Source organism: Plecotus auritus, assembly GCF_963455305.1.
Source record: "Plecotus auritus genome assembly, chromosome: 8".
Classification (NCBI taxonomy): domain Eukaryota; kingdom Metazoa; phylum Chordata; class Mammalia; order Chiroptera; family Vespertilionidae; genus Plecotus; species Plecotus auritus.
Window position 1 is genome coordinate 60086825 of NC_137782.1, and position 15873 is coordinate 60102697.

General features: G+C 44.6%; 1 protein-coding gene across 4 annotated transcripts in view; it reads left to right on the forward strand.

The window, feature by feature from the left end:
- Positions 1-15211, forward strand: part of NDRG3 (NDRG family member 3) — an 82421-nt gene extending 67210 nt beyond the window's left edge. For 2 of the 4 annotated variants that reach the window (XM_080686238.1, XM_080686239.1), the window contains exons 11-17: positions 507-572; positions 803-854; positions 6403-6450; positions 10602-10637; positions 10727-10778; positions 12503-12541; positions 13627-15211. In XM_080686238.1, coding sequence (XP_080542364.1) covers positions 507-572; positions 803-854; positions 6403-6450; positions 10602-10637; positions 10727-10778; positions 12503-12541; positions 13627-13808 — 475 coding nt within the window. In that variant the 3' untranslated portion in view covers positions 13809-15211. The remainder of the gene's footprint in view (positions 1-506; positions 573-802; positions 855-6402; positions 6451-10601; positions 10638-10726; positions 10779-12502; positions 12542-13626) is intronic. The other 2 variants (XM_080686240.1, XM_080686241.1) reach the window with 1 other exon arrangement.
- Positions 15212-15873: the final 662 nt, after the last annotated feature.

A 15873-nucleotide genomic window follows, 5' to 3' on the forward strand; every position in this document is an offset into this window, starting at 1 on the left:
TAGCACAGAAAAGTGCATGTTGGGGGGACAAATAATAGAATCTTGGGCCTTGATTCAGTTTCTCTTTGCTGACATCTTGTAGAAGTAACACATGAACAGAACCTCATTCTTTTTAGTCAATAATTATGTTAGTTACAAGGAAAACGTTTCCCCCCGTCCAAAAAAAAAATCCCTTCTCTTAAAAGGAATTTATTCTTTTATAAACAAGTTGGAAAATTAAGTGCCCTTAGGACTTGAGGATTTCAGTAGCGTTCCTGTTGAGTTTTACAGTTGCCTCCTTTAGCATCCCACTTAGTCCTTCAGGGTTGAGCTAGGAACCTTGTTCCTGCTCTACCATTCAGGATGGCTACTTGTGAACAAACCACATAAAGGCCCCTTCCCTCATCAGGTGTGAAAGAGAGATAGTTTTTACATTCCCTGAAATATTTTGGTTTTCATGACCAGGAAATAACCTGAGTTGTCATGATTTTACCTGAAAAAGGGCATTGCTTCCTTTGTTTCTCTAGACGCAGAGACCTGGAGATTGAAAGACCCATGCTGGGCCAAAACGATAACAAATCAAAGACTTTAAAGTAAGTCCCTCCGAGTGGGGGGGGGGGGGGGGCGGCAATGGTAAGATATGTACACATACAATACCTTAATAAAAATAAATAAATAAAATAAAAATAAATTTTAAAAAAGTAAGTCCCTCAGTTTCCCCTCTAAATTGCTGGATATCTTTGCCTTTCATAGACAAATTCAGGGTTCAGTGGAGCTTATGTTCTGCTTGCTGAGTGTCGCCTCTTATTTTGGCTTTCTGCAGGTGTTCCACTTTATTGGTGGTAGGGGACAATTCACCCGCAGTTGAGGCTGTGGTAAGTATGTCCTGATGTTGTGAAGATGAATGAGATTAAAATGTAATAAAATGTATATAGCACACTGCTGATGTGCTAGGAACAGTTTGTAAATACTAGTTTTTGTTATTTCTGATTACAAATATAAGTTCTTGCTCTTTGTTATAAATGAATTCCTCCTTGATCACTAGGTTTCATCAGAAGGGATCAGTTCACTTTGTGTCAAGTAGTTCAACTAAACACTATTTGCTTATAGTCAGATTGCTAGCAGCCTCGGTGTTCTACAGCCACCATAAATCTGGAACTGAATCAGCAGGCTGGAAGGCTGCTGGAGCCTGTATGCTTTTCTCTACCTCCTTCTTAAGCACATAGCATGTTGTTAAAAATAATATATGCTCATTGCAGAAAATATGAAAAAAATGGAAAATAGAAGAATTTGAGGAAAAATCATGATCCAGTTACCTAAAGGCAAATTTTTATTTTAAATAAGTTTTTTTACTTTAAAGGTGTTGGGACTTGATTACTTAATACTATTGATAGCATTTTCTCATAGTATAAAGTCAGTATATCTGTATAATTCAGTCTTATAAATGTACCTTTGTTTATTTAACCTCATTCTCCTGTTGATTATTTCTGATTTTGTCCCATTAATATGTTGCTGTTGAACATCTTTATAAAATCTGCCTGAATCTTTGATTTTCCTGGGATGGCTATCCAGAAGTGTTTCATAAACCTTTGTAAGATTTTTGATATATTTTGCCAGATTCCTTTCCAAAAAGGACTCATCAGTGTGTTGCCACCAGCAATGTTTGAGAATGCCTGTCCAGCACTAGATTTTTAAATTCTATTAGTTAATTGGTAGGTTAATTAATTTGCACTTCTTTGGTTACAAATGAAGTGACAGTTTTTCATGTCTGTTAGCATTTGCTTGTGTTTCCCACAGCATATATAACTTAAAGTACCTGTGTGAAGTTACCTGGCTTTCTTTGGCAGCCTTCACTTTTGCCCTTTTTAGAGGAAAATGTTAGGGAGTAAGGCTTTTTAGAAAGGGAACCTAATAACTCATCAGGAGTGTATACATAGGCAAAAAAGGTGGGGCTGAGAGAGGGAGTGTTTATAGGGTGAGATATAGTTGATGATAGATTATATTCACATCTCCCTGTATTGCCCTGTAAAACAGTCTATCTCTCATATAAAATATATGGCATGGCTTGAGCACATAGGCAGCTGACCCTCACATCCAAAAAAAAAAAAAATTTCCCCCAAAAGGTAATCCTATCTAATAAAAGGCTAATATACAAATTGTCCCTTCGACAGGGAGTTCAACTGGGAGTTTGACCAGGTGGGGGGGGCGGGCGGCTGGCCAACTGCCCCTCCCCCCAGCAGGCCCCGCCCCCAGTAGACCCCTGCCGCCCACACACACACCATCGGGGGGCGGGCCGACTGGACCCAACCCATACACGAATTTGTGCACTGGGCCCCTAGTAAAATTATAGTGATGATCTCAGTTCACCAAGAAGGTCAGTTTTTTCTGGCCGAAAAGGTAGAGATAGGTTCTGTGAAAACATCTATCAAGAACATTTTTCCACCCTGGCTGGTGTGGCTTGATTGGACCATTGTCCTGTACACTGGAAGGGCATGGGTTTGATTCGTGGTTAGGGCACATACCTAGGCTTTGGGTTTCATCCCTGGTTGGGGCGAGTACAAGAGGCAGCCAATCTATATTTCTCACATTGATGATTGATGTTTCTCTCTCCCTCCCCCTTCCTCTCTCTAAAATCAATAAATATATCCTCAGGTGAGGATTTAGAAACACATTTTTTTCATAAATGTGTACTTAAAACAAAAATAGTGTTGTTTTTAGAAAATATCCTAGCCCTAACTGGTTTGGCTCAGTGGATAGAGCATCGGCCTGCGGACTGAAGGACCCCAGGTTCGATTCCAGTCAAGGGCATGTACCTTGGTTGTGGGCACATCCCCAGTAGGAGGTGTGCAGGAGGCAGCTGATCTATGTTTCTCCCTCATTGATGTTTCTAACTATCCCTCTCCCTTCCTCTCTGTAAAAAAATCAATAAAATATATTTTTAAAAGAAAATACCCTTAATTAGAATTCCCTAATAATGCTGAATTATTTGTCTTTTTTATTTTTATTTTTTAATATATTTTTTATTTCAAAGAGGAAGGGAGAGGAAGAGATAGACACATCAGTGATGAGAGAGAATCACTGATCGGCTGCCTCCTGCATGCCCCCTACTGGGGACTGAGCCCGCAACCCAGGCATATGCCCTTGACCGGAATCGAACCCAGGACCCTTCAGTCCACAGGTCATTGCTCTATCTACTGAGCCAAACTGGCTAGGGCTTTTGTCTTTTTTAAATTGCATAGACTTTATGCAACATTTCCAATGTTTTCAAGGCTTTTTAGGTTGGCTCATAAAGGTAAGGTCGCTTTTCTGATTTCCACACCTTTGATTTTTTTTTTTTTAAACCTCACCCTATGATATTTTTTCCATTGATCTTTAGAGAGAGAGAGTGGGAAGAAGGGATAAGCGGGGGGGAGAGAGAGAGAGAAACATTGATGTGTGAGAGACATATTGACTGGTTGCCTCCCATACGTGCCCCAACCAGGTCCAGGGATCAAACCTGCAACCTAGATTCATACCCTTGACCAGGAATTGAACCCAAGACCCTTCAGTCCTTGGGCTGACACTAACCACTGAGCAACTGGCCAGGGCTACTTTATATATATATATCTTTTTATTGATTTTAGAGAGTGGGGGAATAACAGAAAAACATCTTTGTGAAAGAGAAACATCAACCAGCTGCCTCCCTGCATGCCCCCTACTGGGAATTGAGCTGGCAACCCAGGCATGAGCCCTGTCCAGGAATTGAACCAGTGACCTGCTGCAGGGGACGATGCTCAACCAACTGAGCTACACCAGTCAGGGCTCATACTTTTTTTTTATTGTTAATCCTCATTGAGGATATTTTTTCCATTGATTTTTTTTTTTTTTTTTTGAGAGAGAGGGAGAGTAGAAGGGAGGGAGGAGAGGGAATGGGGGGGGGGAGAGAGAGAGAGAGAGAGAAACATTGATGTGAGAGAGACACATCAATAGATACATTGATTGTTTGCCTCCTACATGTGCCCCGACTGGGGCTGGGAATTGAACCTGCAACCCAAGTATGAGCCCTTGACCAAGAGTCAAACCCTCCACTCTGGTGTAGTGGGCCAACGCTCTAACCACTCTTCAGAGCCTGGTGGGTGGGGCTCACACCTTTCATGTTTATAGAGAAGAACATTGCTAGCCCTATATGTGCCACAAAGTAGATGCTGTTCTAGACAGATTCAGATCTAGCTCCCCAGGCAGAGCACTTTAATCCCACAAGCTGGTAGAGAACAGAGAGGCCTGTCTATGCATGGAAGAGCAAGAAGAAACTCAAACAAGTTCTGGTCACGGTTGGTAGCTATTGTTTTTAGCATATGTGCTGCCAAAGTGAGCACTGTTACTAGCTATTCTTGCTCACATTCATTCAGAATCATTTTTTGAGCTTTTCTTATTTGCCTGATGTTATAGAGAATACAAAAAAGAGTAAGATGGAGACTCTGCATTTGGGGAGTAAACGTGTCAAAAAATAACCATTGTGCTTAGCCTACCAGATATGGAGACTTCTTACAAAGACATAGAAATTACAGATTGTTGAACCAGAGGAAAGCATGATTTGTTATATTAAACTGGACTTGTGAGTGTATTCTTCTAGAAAATACGTATTGCCTATCTGCTGTATGCTAAGCACTGTGCCTGGCAGTGTTTTAATCCTACCTTTTAGGCCCTGGCCATTGTGCTCAGTTGGTTGGAGCATTGTCCCACACACCAAAAGGTGGCAGGTTCGATTCCTGGTCAGGGCACACACCCAGGTTGCAGGTTTGATCCCTGGTGTGCAGGAGGCAATGTATCGATGTTTCTTTCTCCCACTCCCTTCCTCTCTCTAAAATCAATAAAGTTCTTTAAAAAAAAATTCATCCTGGCTGATGTGGGTCAGTTGGTTGAGTTTTATCCCATGCACCAAGAGGTCACCGGTTCCGTTCCTAGTCAGGACATATGCCCGGGTTTCAGGCTCAGTCCCCCGTGGGAGAGCATGCAGGAGGCAGCCAATTAATGTTTCTTACTCACTGATGTTTCTCTCTCCCTCTACCTTCCTCTCTCTCAAAAATTAATAAAAAACATTTTTAAAATAAATAATTCTACCCCTTAGGGTTAATGCATATTCTGTAGTAAACTAGTATGTTTATTTATCACTGCCTGTATTGTTATTTGTATAGAGTAAAAACTTTGATTTGATGATCCTAGCTTTTCAGTCATCCCCTGATTTTATAAGCGTTTTGTATGTACCTGCCCAGAGCAAAAGTTCAGCTGGATTACTGGTTCTTTCCTTGGTAATTTCAAAACCTAACTGTCTCTCTGCCTCTGCAATCCGTCATACAGGCCACTGCTGGTTACTTTCTTTAAACAGCTCACACCCCGTCACCTCAGAAACCTGCCGTGGCTCTTTGCCTTCCGTGGTAATCGTCAGTCTGCTTCTCCAGTCTCAACCCACTTGCGTAATCCTCATAAGACTCTTGTCCCTGAAGCACTACACGTGCTCTGTTCATCCACTTCACGTCCCCTGGGTCTTTGTTTATGCTCCCCCCTGACTCTGGAAACCTTCAAACACCCACTACTTCTACTGTATCTCCAGAAAGTCTAGTCATTCTTCTATACTCACTCAGCTCGCTTGTGAAATTTTAAAGTGATGTCATTCTGCCTTGTATTATGTCTTCACCACACTAGATTCCAAACAGTGTACAGTGCTTTGTATGTCTGTGCTTGGCAGATGTGTAAAAGGTGAGGGATCCAGTTGATCAGATTGGCCAGAAAACATTGCTAAATCTAGAGATTATCTCCCCAAAACATTTTTTTGAGGTCCCTGCCTTTGTGGATACAGGAGTACAAGATACCAAATATGTAAATACACAAGGTTATAATTGTTTATTATGATGACTGTTGTGAGAGAAAAACCATAGAGGGTTCAACTTTAGATGAGACAGCCAAAAAGACCTTAAGGCACAAAAGAGTCTGGGTGCAAGGAATGGCAAACCCACTACCTCCAGAGCATAGGACAAAGGTAAGAAATGGACAGAGGAGGTGCACAGGGCTCAGCCAGGGTCAGTTGTCTGGGAAGCCATCAGGACCACAGCAGGTGATCATGGCCACAGGTCCAGTTTACTTTTTAAAGAAGTTGGTAATTTGCCCCATGTTATATAAGGTGGTAGAAGGAATTAAATTCAACATGTGATTCTTTAAAGAGTCTACTTGTAACTGATTCAGTAGTGAAATTAGCTAGATTTTTAGATCTATTCAGAAATGTCAGATATAAAGAGCATCATATAAATATATCTCCCATTTATTCATTTATTTATTTAGGCCGATTCAGCCACCTCCAGACTGAGCTGTTGATCCCGGAAGATCATTCTCATGCCAAGCTAGTTCTTCTATTTCTAGTAGTTCCTAAATTTTTCTCCTTTTTTTTAGGTTGAATGCAATTCTCGCCTGAATCCTATAAATACAACTTTGCTAAAGGTAATACATTTTCTTTCCTTATTGCCAACCATATCAGAGTATTTTATACATGGTTCAGATTACTGTATTTCTGGAATAGTTGCCCAGAAAGAAGGAAAGCTTCTTTCTCTCGCTCTCTGAAATTCTCTTATTCTTTTTTTTTTTTTTAAGAAAAAATTTCCTTAATATATTCTTGTAGAAAATTGGACAATAGAGAAAAGTAGAAAGAATAATGTAAGTAAAAATTATCCATGATCCTACACCACCCAAAGGCAACCTATGGTAAAAATATTGATGTCTTTTTCCTATACAGTTTTAGATCATTAAGACTATAGGATATTTATAGCACTGTTGTTGTTTTTTATTTTTGATTTCAGAGAGGAAGGGAGAGGGATAGAGAGATAGAAACATCAATGATGAGAGAGAATCATTGATTGGCTGCCTCCTGCACACCCCCTACTGGGGATCGAGCTGCAACCCGGGCATGTGCCCTTGGCCAGAATCAAACCCAGGGCCCTTCAGTCTACAGGCCGACGCTCTATCCACTGAGCCAAACCAGCTAGGCTAGCCCTGTTTTCCTCAACGTTTTTGACATGAGCATCTTCCCGTGTCATTATATACTTCACTAGAGGCCCGGTGCACAAAATTTGTGCATGGGGGGTCCCCTCAGCCCAGCCTGAACCCTCTCCAATTCGGGACCCCTCGGGGGATGTTCGACTGACAGTTTAGGCCCGATCCTGAGGATGGGGCCTAAACCAGCAGTCAGACATCCTTCTTACAATCCAGGACCACTGGCTCCTAACTGCTCACCTGCCTACCTGACTGAACGCCCCTAACTGCCCCCCCTGCTGGCCTAGTCACCCCCAACTGCCCCCCCTGCCGGCCTGGTTGCCCCTTACTGCCCCCCCCTGCCGGCCTGGTTGCCCCTTTCTGCCCCCCGCCCCCGCCGGCCTGGTCACCTCCAATTGCTCCCCCCCGCCTGCCTGGTTGCCCCTCACTGCCCCCCCTGGCGGCCTGGTCACACCCAACTGCCCACCTAACAGCCTAGTCACCCCCAACTGCCCCCTCCTGCCGGCCTGGTTGCCCCTTTCTGCCCCTCCTGCCAGCCTGGTCACCTTCAATTGCCCATCCCCCCCCCCCCCCGTCTGCCTGGTTGCCCCTCACTGCCCCCCCCCCCCCCCCGCCGGCCTGGTCACACCCAACTGCCCCCTCTGCAGGCCTGGTTGCCCCATGCAGCCTGCTGTTTGATTGTTTGGTTGCCCCTCACTAACCCCCCTGCCGGCCTGGTTGCCCCATGCAGCCTGCTGCTCATTCGTTTGGTAGCCCCTCACTAACCCCCCTGCCGGCCTGGTCACCCCATGCAGCCTGCTGCTCAGTCATTTGGTCGCCCCTCACTAATCCCCCTGCCGGCCTGGTCACCCCATGCAGCCTGCTGCTCAGTCATTTGGTCGCCCCTCACTAACCCCCCTGCTGGCCTGGTCACCCCATGCAGCCTGCTGCTCAGTCATTTGGTCACCCCTCACTAACCCCCCTGCCGGCCTGGTCACCCCATGCAGCCTGCTGCTCAGTCATTTGGTCGCCCCTCACTAATCCCCCTGCCGGCCTGGTCACCCCATGCAGCCTGCTGCTCAGTCATTTGGTCACCCCTCACTAACCCCCCTGCTGGCCTGGTCGCCCCACGCAGCCTGTTCGGTCGTCTGTTCAGTTGTGATGGTTGCTTAGGCTTTTATTATTATAGATAAGCATTATTTAATTTTGTGAGAATTAAGATAATGGATAGAAATTCTTTATATGCTAAATCCTATTGTATTAGAAAGCAAGCTCCCAATAACCTCTCTTTTAGGCAAATAGAGAACAGCTCATGTACTAAATTTTTAGGGTTACTATCAAGTTTCTCCCCCTTTTGATTGAACTCCAGGCAAGAACATTACTCTTGCTTTTTCTAGCACCTCTAGTGTAATGTTTAGGGACTAACCCTTTGGTTCGAATTTGGATTACTATAGATATGAGTGCTGATTTTATGTTGCTTACTGCTGCCTTCTCAGCCTGAAACACCTGCTTTCTTCCCTTTCTCTTTGAAGTGTGATTGAAAAGGAAGTGCTGTCACCAGAAGCAGCCCATAGTTCCTGGAAATATAGCATGAGGTTAATACTCAGAGGTGACAAAACTAAGTGTTCTGGGGCCCAGGTGATTGATGAACTAGTCTAAAATATGAATGTTTTTAAAGTATGTGGTTTCAAATTAGTTTCTCCCTGCAGGTTTGAATCCATACTCCAGAAACAGAAAAGTGAACTCTGCAGTAGCCATAGATGTGGGCAAAAGTGCCCATCTCCAACCCCATGAGTGAACTGACTCTCCAACTATTTGATAGATGTCAAGCTTGGAAATAGTTTCTCCCAATATTCTTTCTCTGCATATGGCAACTGATTTATGGTTCTAATCAGATTTTGATTCCTAAACATCATAAAAATATAACCTGTGCCAGTTAGGTCTGTTTTATACTTAAATCATGTTTGTTCCTGCTCTTATTCTTGTAATTTTCAGGGGACTATTCCTTATTAACCCCAAATTTCTTTACTGTCTGTAGTATCCCATGTGCTAAATAATAGTCCCTCCCTTAAGGAAAGTTTTTGTGCTAGTACAGTGGTCGGCAAACTCATTAGTCAACAGAGCCAAATATCAACAGTACAACGATTGAAATTTCTTTTGAGAGCCAAATTTTTTAAACTTAAACTTCTTCTAACGCCACTTCTTCAAAATAGACTCGCCCAGGCCGTGGTATTTTGTGGAAGAGCCACACTCAAGGGGCCAAAGAGCCGCATGTGGCTCGCAAAGCCGCAGTTTGCCGACCACGGTGCTAGTGAATAGAAACCATGGGGTTCACATCTTTTTTTTAAATGCCAGTCAGCCTGAATAGGATACTGTCTGAGTACCAAATGCAAAACAGGGGAAGGAGGAGGGTGGGCTCTTGGTTGGCCATCATGCCCTAGAAACAGTATTCCCTGCAAACTGACAGAATCTGCATCACCTGGGAGTTTGTTGCAAATGCAAATTCTTGACCCCACCCTAGAATCTCTAGAGCAGGAACCCAAGATTCTGAGTTTTAATGAGTCCTCCAGGTAACTCCAGTGCATGCTAACAGAACCCTAGAAATCCTTACACAAGTGAGAATGATCAGATGTAAAGATTTATGAAGTGCCCTGACCTGTGTGGCTCAGTTGGTTGGTTGTCATCTTGTACATCAAAAGGTCGCCAGTTCAATTCCCAGTCAGGGCACATACCCAGGTTGCAGGTTTGATCCGCAGTCGGGGTGCATGCAGGAGGCAACTGATCAATGTTTTGCTCTTCCTCTTCCTTTCTCTCTCTAAAAAAAAAAAAAAAAAAATCAGCTAAAACATTTTAAAAAAGAAAAAAAGATTAATGAAGTGAGAGACAGCCTCACCAAATCTAGCTATAGCAGGAAAGTGGCTGACCAAGCGAGTTGGCCGAATCCACATCAGCACCTGATTTTTAATTTATTTTTTTAATCCTTACTCAAGGGCATTTTTCCATTGATTTTTAGAGAGATGGAAAGACAGAGAAACATCGAAGTGAGAGAAACACATCAATTGGTTGCCTCTTGCATGTGCCCAGACCAGAGCCAGGGCCAGGGCGGAACCTGCAACCTAGGGACTTTTTGGTCCACAGGCCAGCACTCTATCCACTGAGCCAAACCGGCTGGAGCCAGCTCCTGATTTGAGAATCCCCTTAGGCATGGGATAAATATAATATACAGCTGAGAGGGAACTTGGAACACACGGAACCCTGAGAAGTTAGGGTTACACTGAGGACTCTGAGAGTAACATTCCTTCAGGTGGAGGTGGAACCATGGTTGATGGTGGTGGTTAACTTCACCGCCACCCCTAACAGAAAAGTCCCACTGTGGGCCTGAAAGCGAGGCTTTGCACCTTACTGATTAAGTAACAGTATTTTCAGATTTATGTACCAGGTCATTGCTAGAATATAAGTCTTTGTATAAGAGTGCATTGAGGAGATGTATACTTGGACGCAGTTAAACATTAAGTTGAGGAACCTAAAATTCAATCCTATCCTGTTTTAAAGGACTAGTGGATTTTCAGAGCATTTCCCTTAAGTGTAAGTTCCAGCTGACTTACATATTTTTCCTCTTTTAGATGGCAGACTGTGGTGGACTGCCCCAAGTAGTTCAGGTAAGGAGATTTTTTTTTTTTTAAAGCACTATTGGACTCTGCCTCATTGCCTGTACAAACATTAATGCCTTCTTATTTTGTCACCCTAGCCCGGGAAACTCACTGAGGCCTTCAAGTACTTTTTGCAGGGAATGGGATACAGTGAGTAGTATACAATTTTCTATCTAGCAAACATTTATTGGTGTTGGGATCATTTTGACATCTTGTGGGAACCCACAATTCTCTGTGCTAGCCAGCCTGAAGTCAAGTAGAAACCCAAACAGTTCTGCAGTGTGTGTGTGTGTGTGTATGATAAGCTAACACACTTATTAAGCAATTAGAGGCTATATACCAGGCACTCTGTATTTATAAACTTAAGAGGTAAGTTCTGCTATTAGTCTTATTTTATAGAAGAAATTAAGGCTCAAAGGGGCTAAGCACATTTCCCAGAGTGTAACAGTTCAGCCACAGAGCCATGTTCAAACCCTGGCGGTCTGATTGCAGAGCCCCCACGTTGAACCACTGAAGCTTAGGCTGGCCTAGCTGTAAATCTGAAATTATGATTTGCGTTTAAACTCAGCTGGTTAATGACTCCTAGCCTAGAGCAGCGGTCGCCAACCTTTCTGACCTCACGGACCACCAGTGGTCCGCGGACCACCGCTTGGGGACTGCTGGCCTAGAGAAACAAAAGGGCGACTAGAGAAGAAAAGAGTAGTGCCCTCAAGTAAATCTGCTCCACAGCAGGAGGTGAACTTAGAGTATTTTAGAGTGAGTCAAAGGATGTGTCCATAGCACGTGCCACTGTCCTGATCTCGAATTGTGAGACCCCTGAGCTTTCTCATTTGTCACAGACTATCCACACTTGCCCCTTTCTTGGAGTTTTAAGAAAAACTCTTCCGCCCAGGTACAGAGCTGTTCACCTAGGAGGGTGGTTTTCTCCTGTTTTGGGTATTAGTGCGGATAATGGCCATTGGGCAGCAGCTGGGCCCCCGATACCTGGCAGACAGAGCATGTATGTGTTGTCTGGAGTGGCTGTGTGATCCCGTCTGTGACGTACTGCCAACCAAGCCCACACCTGTCCCTCTGGGTCACTGGGAGGGACAGGAGCCCCTTTCCTAGCCAGTTCTCTCATCCTTCTCCGAGAAAACAGTCGATCTTCCAGCCCATTTCTTTCTCTTTTTTTTTCCCTCTTAATATATTTTTATTGATTTCAGAGAGGAAGGGAGGAGAGAGGGAGAGAGAGAAACATCAATGATGAGAGAGGATAATTAATCGGCTACCTCTTACACGCTCCCTACTGGGGATTGAGCCCACAACCCAGGCATGTGCCCTGACTGGGAATCAAACCATGACCCCTGGTTCGTAGGTCAGTGCTCAACCACTGAGCCACACCAGCTGGGCCTTCCAGCCCATTTCTAATCCAAAGCAGGGATGGCTGTTTATAGTGAAGGGGAAGACTAATAACTTTGACTGGTTGAGAGAAGTAACATCTGAGATTCTATAGAGCATCCATCAGCCTCACCTGTCTGAGATAAAACTTCAACCCTAGCACTCTGGCCAATGTAGCTCAGTTGATTGCATGTCATCCCATGCACCAGAAGGTTGCCGATTCTGTTCAGGGTCAGGACACATGCCTGGGTTGCAGGCTTGATCCCCAGTAGGGAAGGTACTGGAGCAGCCAATTGATGTTTCTCCTTCACATCAATGTTTCTCTCACTCCCTCTTACCTCTAACATCGTTTTTTAAAAAACATATTTAAAAAGCAAAAAACAAAAACTTAATCCTTGGCTTAAGAGTATTCTGTCAGTGTCTGCTAGGCAGCTGAGGTTGTCACTTGGCACTCACAGGTCACTAACCTGCCTTTTCCTGTGTCCACCTGCTTCCAGTCCCGTATGTGCAGCTCGGTCACCTGAGCACCGAGTCAGGTACCTTCCTCTGTGCCGGCCCTGCTCCCGCCTCCCAGCCATGCTCTCCTGGCTGCACTGGCTGCCTGCAGCATGTCCGCAGTTTTCCTGTGCAGTGAGAGCCTGATAGAACGTGGTTCATTGTGCCCCAGAGTGTTAGCTTGCAGGTCTAGCCCTGGGCCCCCAGGAAGCAAGAAAGGGGTGGGTTTTACTAGTAATAGCGCTTCCTCTTATCATCCTAAGTTAAGTTACAGGAGCACTGAAACCTTATAGGCAGGGCCCTTTTCCCCCATTACCTACTGGATCGTGTATTAACTCCCAGACGCAGGAATCAAAGGGCCGCCTTGATTCTAAATAGGACCATCAGAACCTGTGCCTAGAAATTTCTGCCGGTGATGGCATCTTTTGACCCCAGCATTGAAGTAACAGCCGGAGGGAATGGCTGGTGCTTCAGGAAGATAGGCAGAGAGGTTATGCCAGGTAAGGCCCTGTTCTGGCCAAGTGGAGGACCTTAGGCTCAAAGCAGTGGCAGAACAGGAGTCTGAGTTAAACACCCACCCTCAGAGCCCTTCCCGCTCAGGCAGCCACCAGCTTCAGGCCCTCCAGCCCTCTCTAACCCACACCTTCCTACATGTCTCCTCCCCAGGTAGCAAGGTAACCTGTGGACATGGGTGTTAGTCTTGTTGTATCGGGCTTGCACTGTGTTTGTGAAACACCTTCATACTTGTGTGGTTTGTCTTTCTTTTTAGTTTATTCTTGCATGCACTACAGGTTTTGGTTACCTGTGTGGGTTCCCAAAGCTTCCTCCTTAACTATTCATTATGAATGGTGTGGGCATAGCTAAGAGGCATACTCTGGACTTAGGTTTCTCCTTGTTCTGCTGTGGACAAGAATCAACTAAGATTCCAGATCTAGAGGATTAAAGCAGCCTTGCATATAGCTACTCACCTAGAGCAAGTAATGCAAAGTGAAGATGGCTTTATCTTGTCCTGGGTGTCACCTTAAATGGATTGGGAAAGCTAAATATAAAGCCTTTGGTGAAACTTCTGTATTAAGTGAGTTTAACCAGGGCTCCATCTTCTAGTCCTCTTGGTTCTTTTTTACAGTACCATCTGCCAGCATGACCCGACTCGTCCGATCACGAACCCACTCAACCTCAAGTAGTATCGGCTCTGGAGAAAGTGCCTTCAGCCGGTCTGTCACCAGCAATCAGTCAGATGGAACTCAAGAATCCTCTGAGTCCCCTGATGTTCTGGACAGACACCAGACCATGGAGGTGTCCTGCTAAGCAGATGCTTCTCCCCTGGACCATGCAAGTCCATCCTCAAACGACCACTCCGCAATATAACATTTCATCCAGCAAACCGGCATCTATCTTTAACTCCTGCATGACCACTGACTCTTTCTCTCTGGTATCCTGGATTTATCATTCTCTGCCTGCCCACGCCCCTTTTTGTATGTACCAGGAACCACTTCCATGCCATTACTGTAACATTCCAACATCTTTAACTGATCACATCTCCATATCTTCTCTTGCCAGCTTTTCTCCATGCTTTCCCAACTACATATCTGATAAGATTCTTTAATCCTGATGTATGTGTGTGAGCACGCGTGTCTGTGTTCGTGTGTGCGTAGATCTGTGGTTTTAGACATGCTTTCTTGTAGAGCTTCTGCAAAACAAAAAACAAACAAAAAAGGGACCCTTTTTTTTGCATTTTCAATGGTGTTTTTAGGGGAAATATACAGAACAGCTTTCTAGATTGGGTAGGTTACTACATTCTCTTTTGGTTCCAAATTGGTCAACAAGATTTGCAAGGTGACTTCTGAAGAGAGCAGCTCCGAGGAATGTGGACGATCATAATTACTCTTTGGACTCTTGACTGATTGTGACCAATAGAAGGGAGCCTATTATATAGAGAAGCAGGCAGGGTGCCCAGCCACCTCCCCCTGTCCAAATGAATTTTCATACACTATTCTATAAATAAAAGGGAGGGATATGTACTGTTAGAAGCCCATGAATAATGAGGTTCTGGTGCAACATGGAGTAGTTTCCAAGGAGTGGGCGTGGCTTAATTATTGGACTCTTACTAGAACAGGAAGGTTGAAAACTAAATGCCAGGCATTCACTCTGCTGGAGCAAAACTGTCTGATACTACTACCAGACATGTGCAAGGAATGCCTCCAGGTCTGAGATGGAGAATCACTCTCCACCTCTAAAAAGGGAGAGGTGTGGCCTGAAAATTACGTAGGTGGTGAGGAAATGGCAGTGGGAAGAGGAACTGGCATTAACATAATATCCTATTTAATAAGTATAGTCTTTTTTGCAGCACACTTAATGGAAGCTAAGTGAAGTTGAGATAGAACTCATTTCTCAGGAAGATTCTTAATTCTGCGAACTCTCTTTTGTAGGAGGGAAGGGGTCAGTCTGTAAGGCAGCCTGTCCAGGTAAAACTGTGTTCAGTCTACTGTGATGTGAGTCTCGCTGGGTGGAGGGTGAAACCAGCTGCCACACAGCCAGGGCCCAGCTGTTGAGAGCACCGAGATGTAAACACAGGGCGGCACAATTCCAAATCTTGGGAAGGGGCTTTTTCCTCGTCGTATTCGCTTCCTGCCAAGATAGGGAATGCGTCCCTCGGCCAGAGTACGACTTTTTACAGATTATTAAATAAAGCTGTATATGTCTGATTGTTACCTAACTGCTGGTCTTATTTCTCCTAAGCCACTCACTGGGACTCAGGGAGGGACCAAGTTACTGTATATGGGCTCTGTGCTGGGCATTTCCACATCCCTGATCATTATCCCACCAGCGAAGAAATGAAGTCTTGGGATAAATAATTTGCCTAAGGTCGTAGCAGAAGCCCAAGTCTGTCTCACACATCCTCTATCCAAACCAAAAATCGTGAGAAGTCCAACCATGGTTTGTGATGGAGGAGAAGCTGAGGTCTTGGAAAGGTGTTCCGTCTGTGTGGGGTTGCTGAGTGCCACCCCTCAGCAATAATCTACAACCACTTGTTGGTTTTTAACAGACCAGGCTGTATTTCTCCGGAAATGGCTCTCTTTGTACCCACAAGAATAATTTCAGGAGGCCACCATCTCAGGTTAATTTTGAATGATCCAGGAGCTGCTACAGCCATACTACAGCAAGGTTGCTATGTCTGTGGGAGAAACTTGTAAAATGACTCGGACCCTGCTCATTCTGGTAGAGGAGATGAAACAAATGCACGCGGACAGATACAGGTCACCAAGCTGAGTTCCCAACATCGCAGGCCAACACAGAGTTCCAGAGCTGGCGGAGGTCTGATGGACAGTTCCTCTTAAAACCCACACTGCTGCAGCCTTTTTGGCCCCACTTG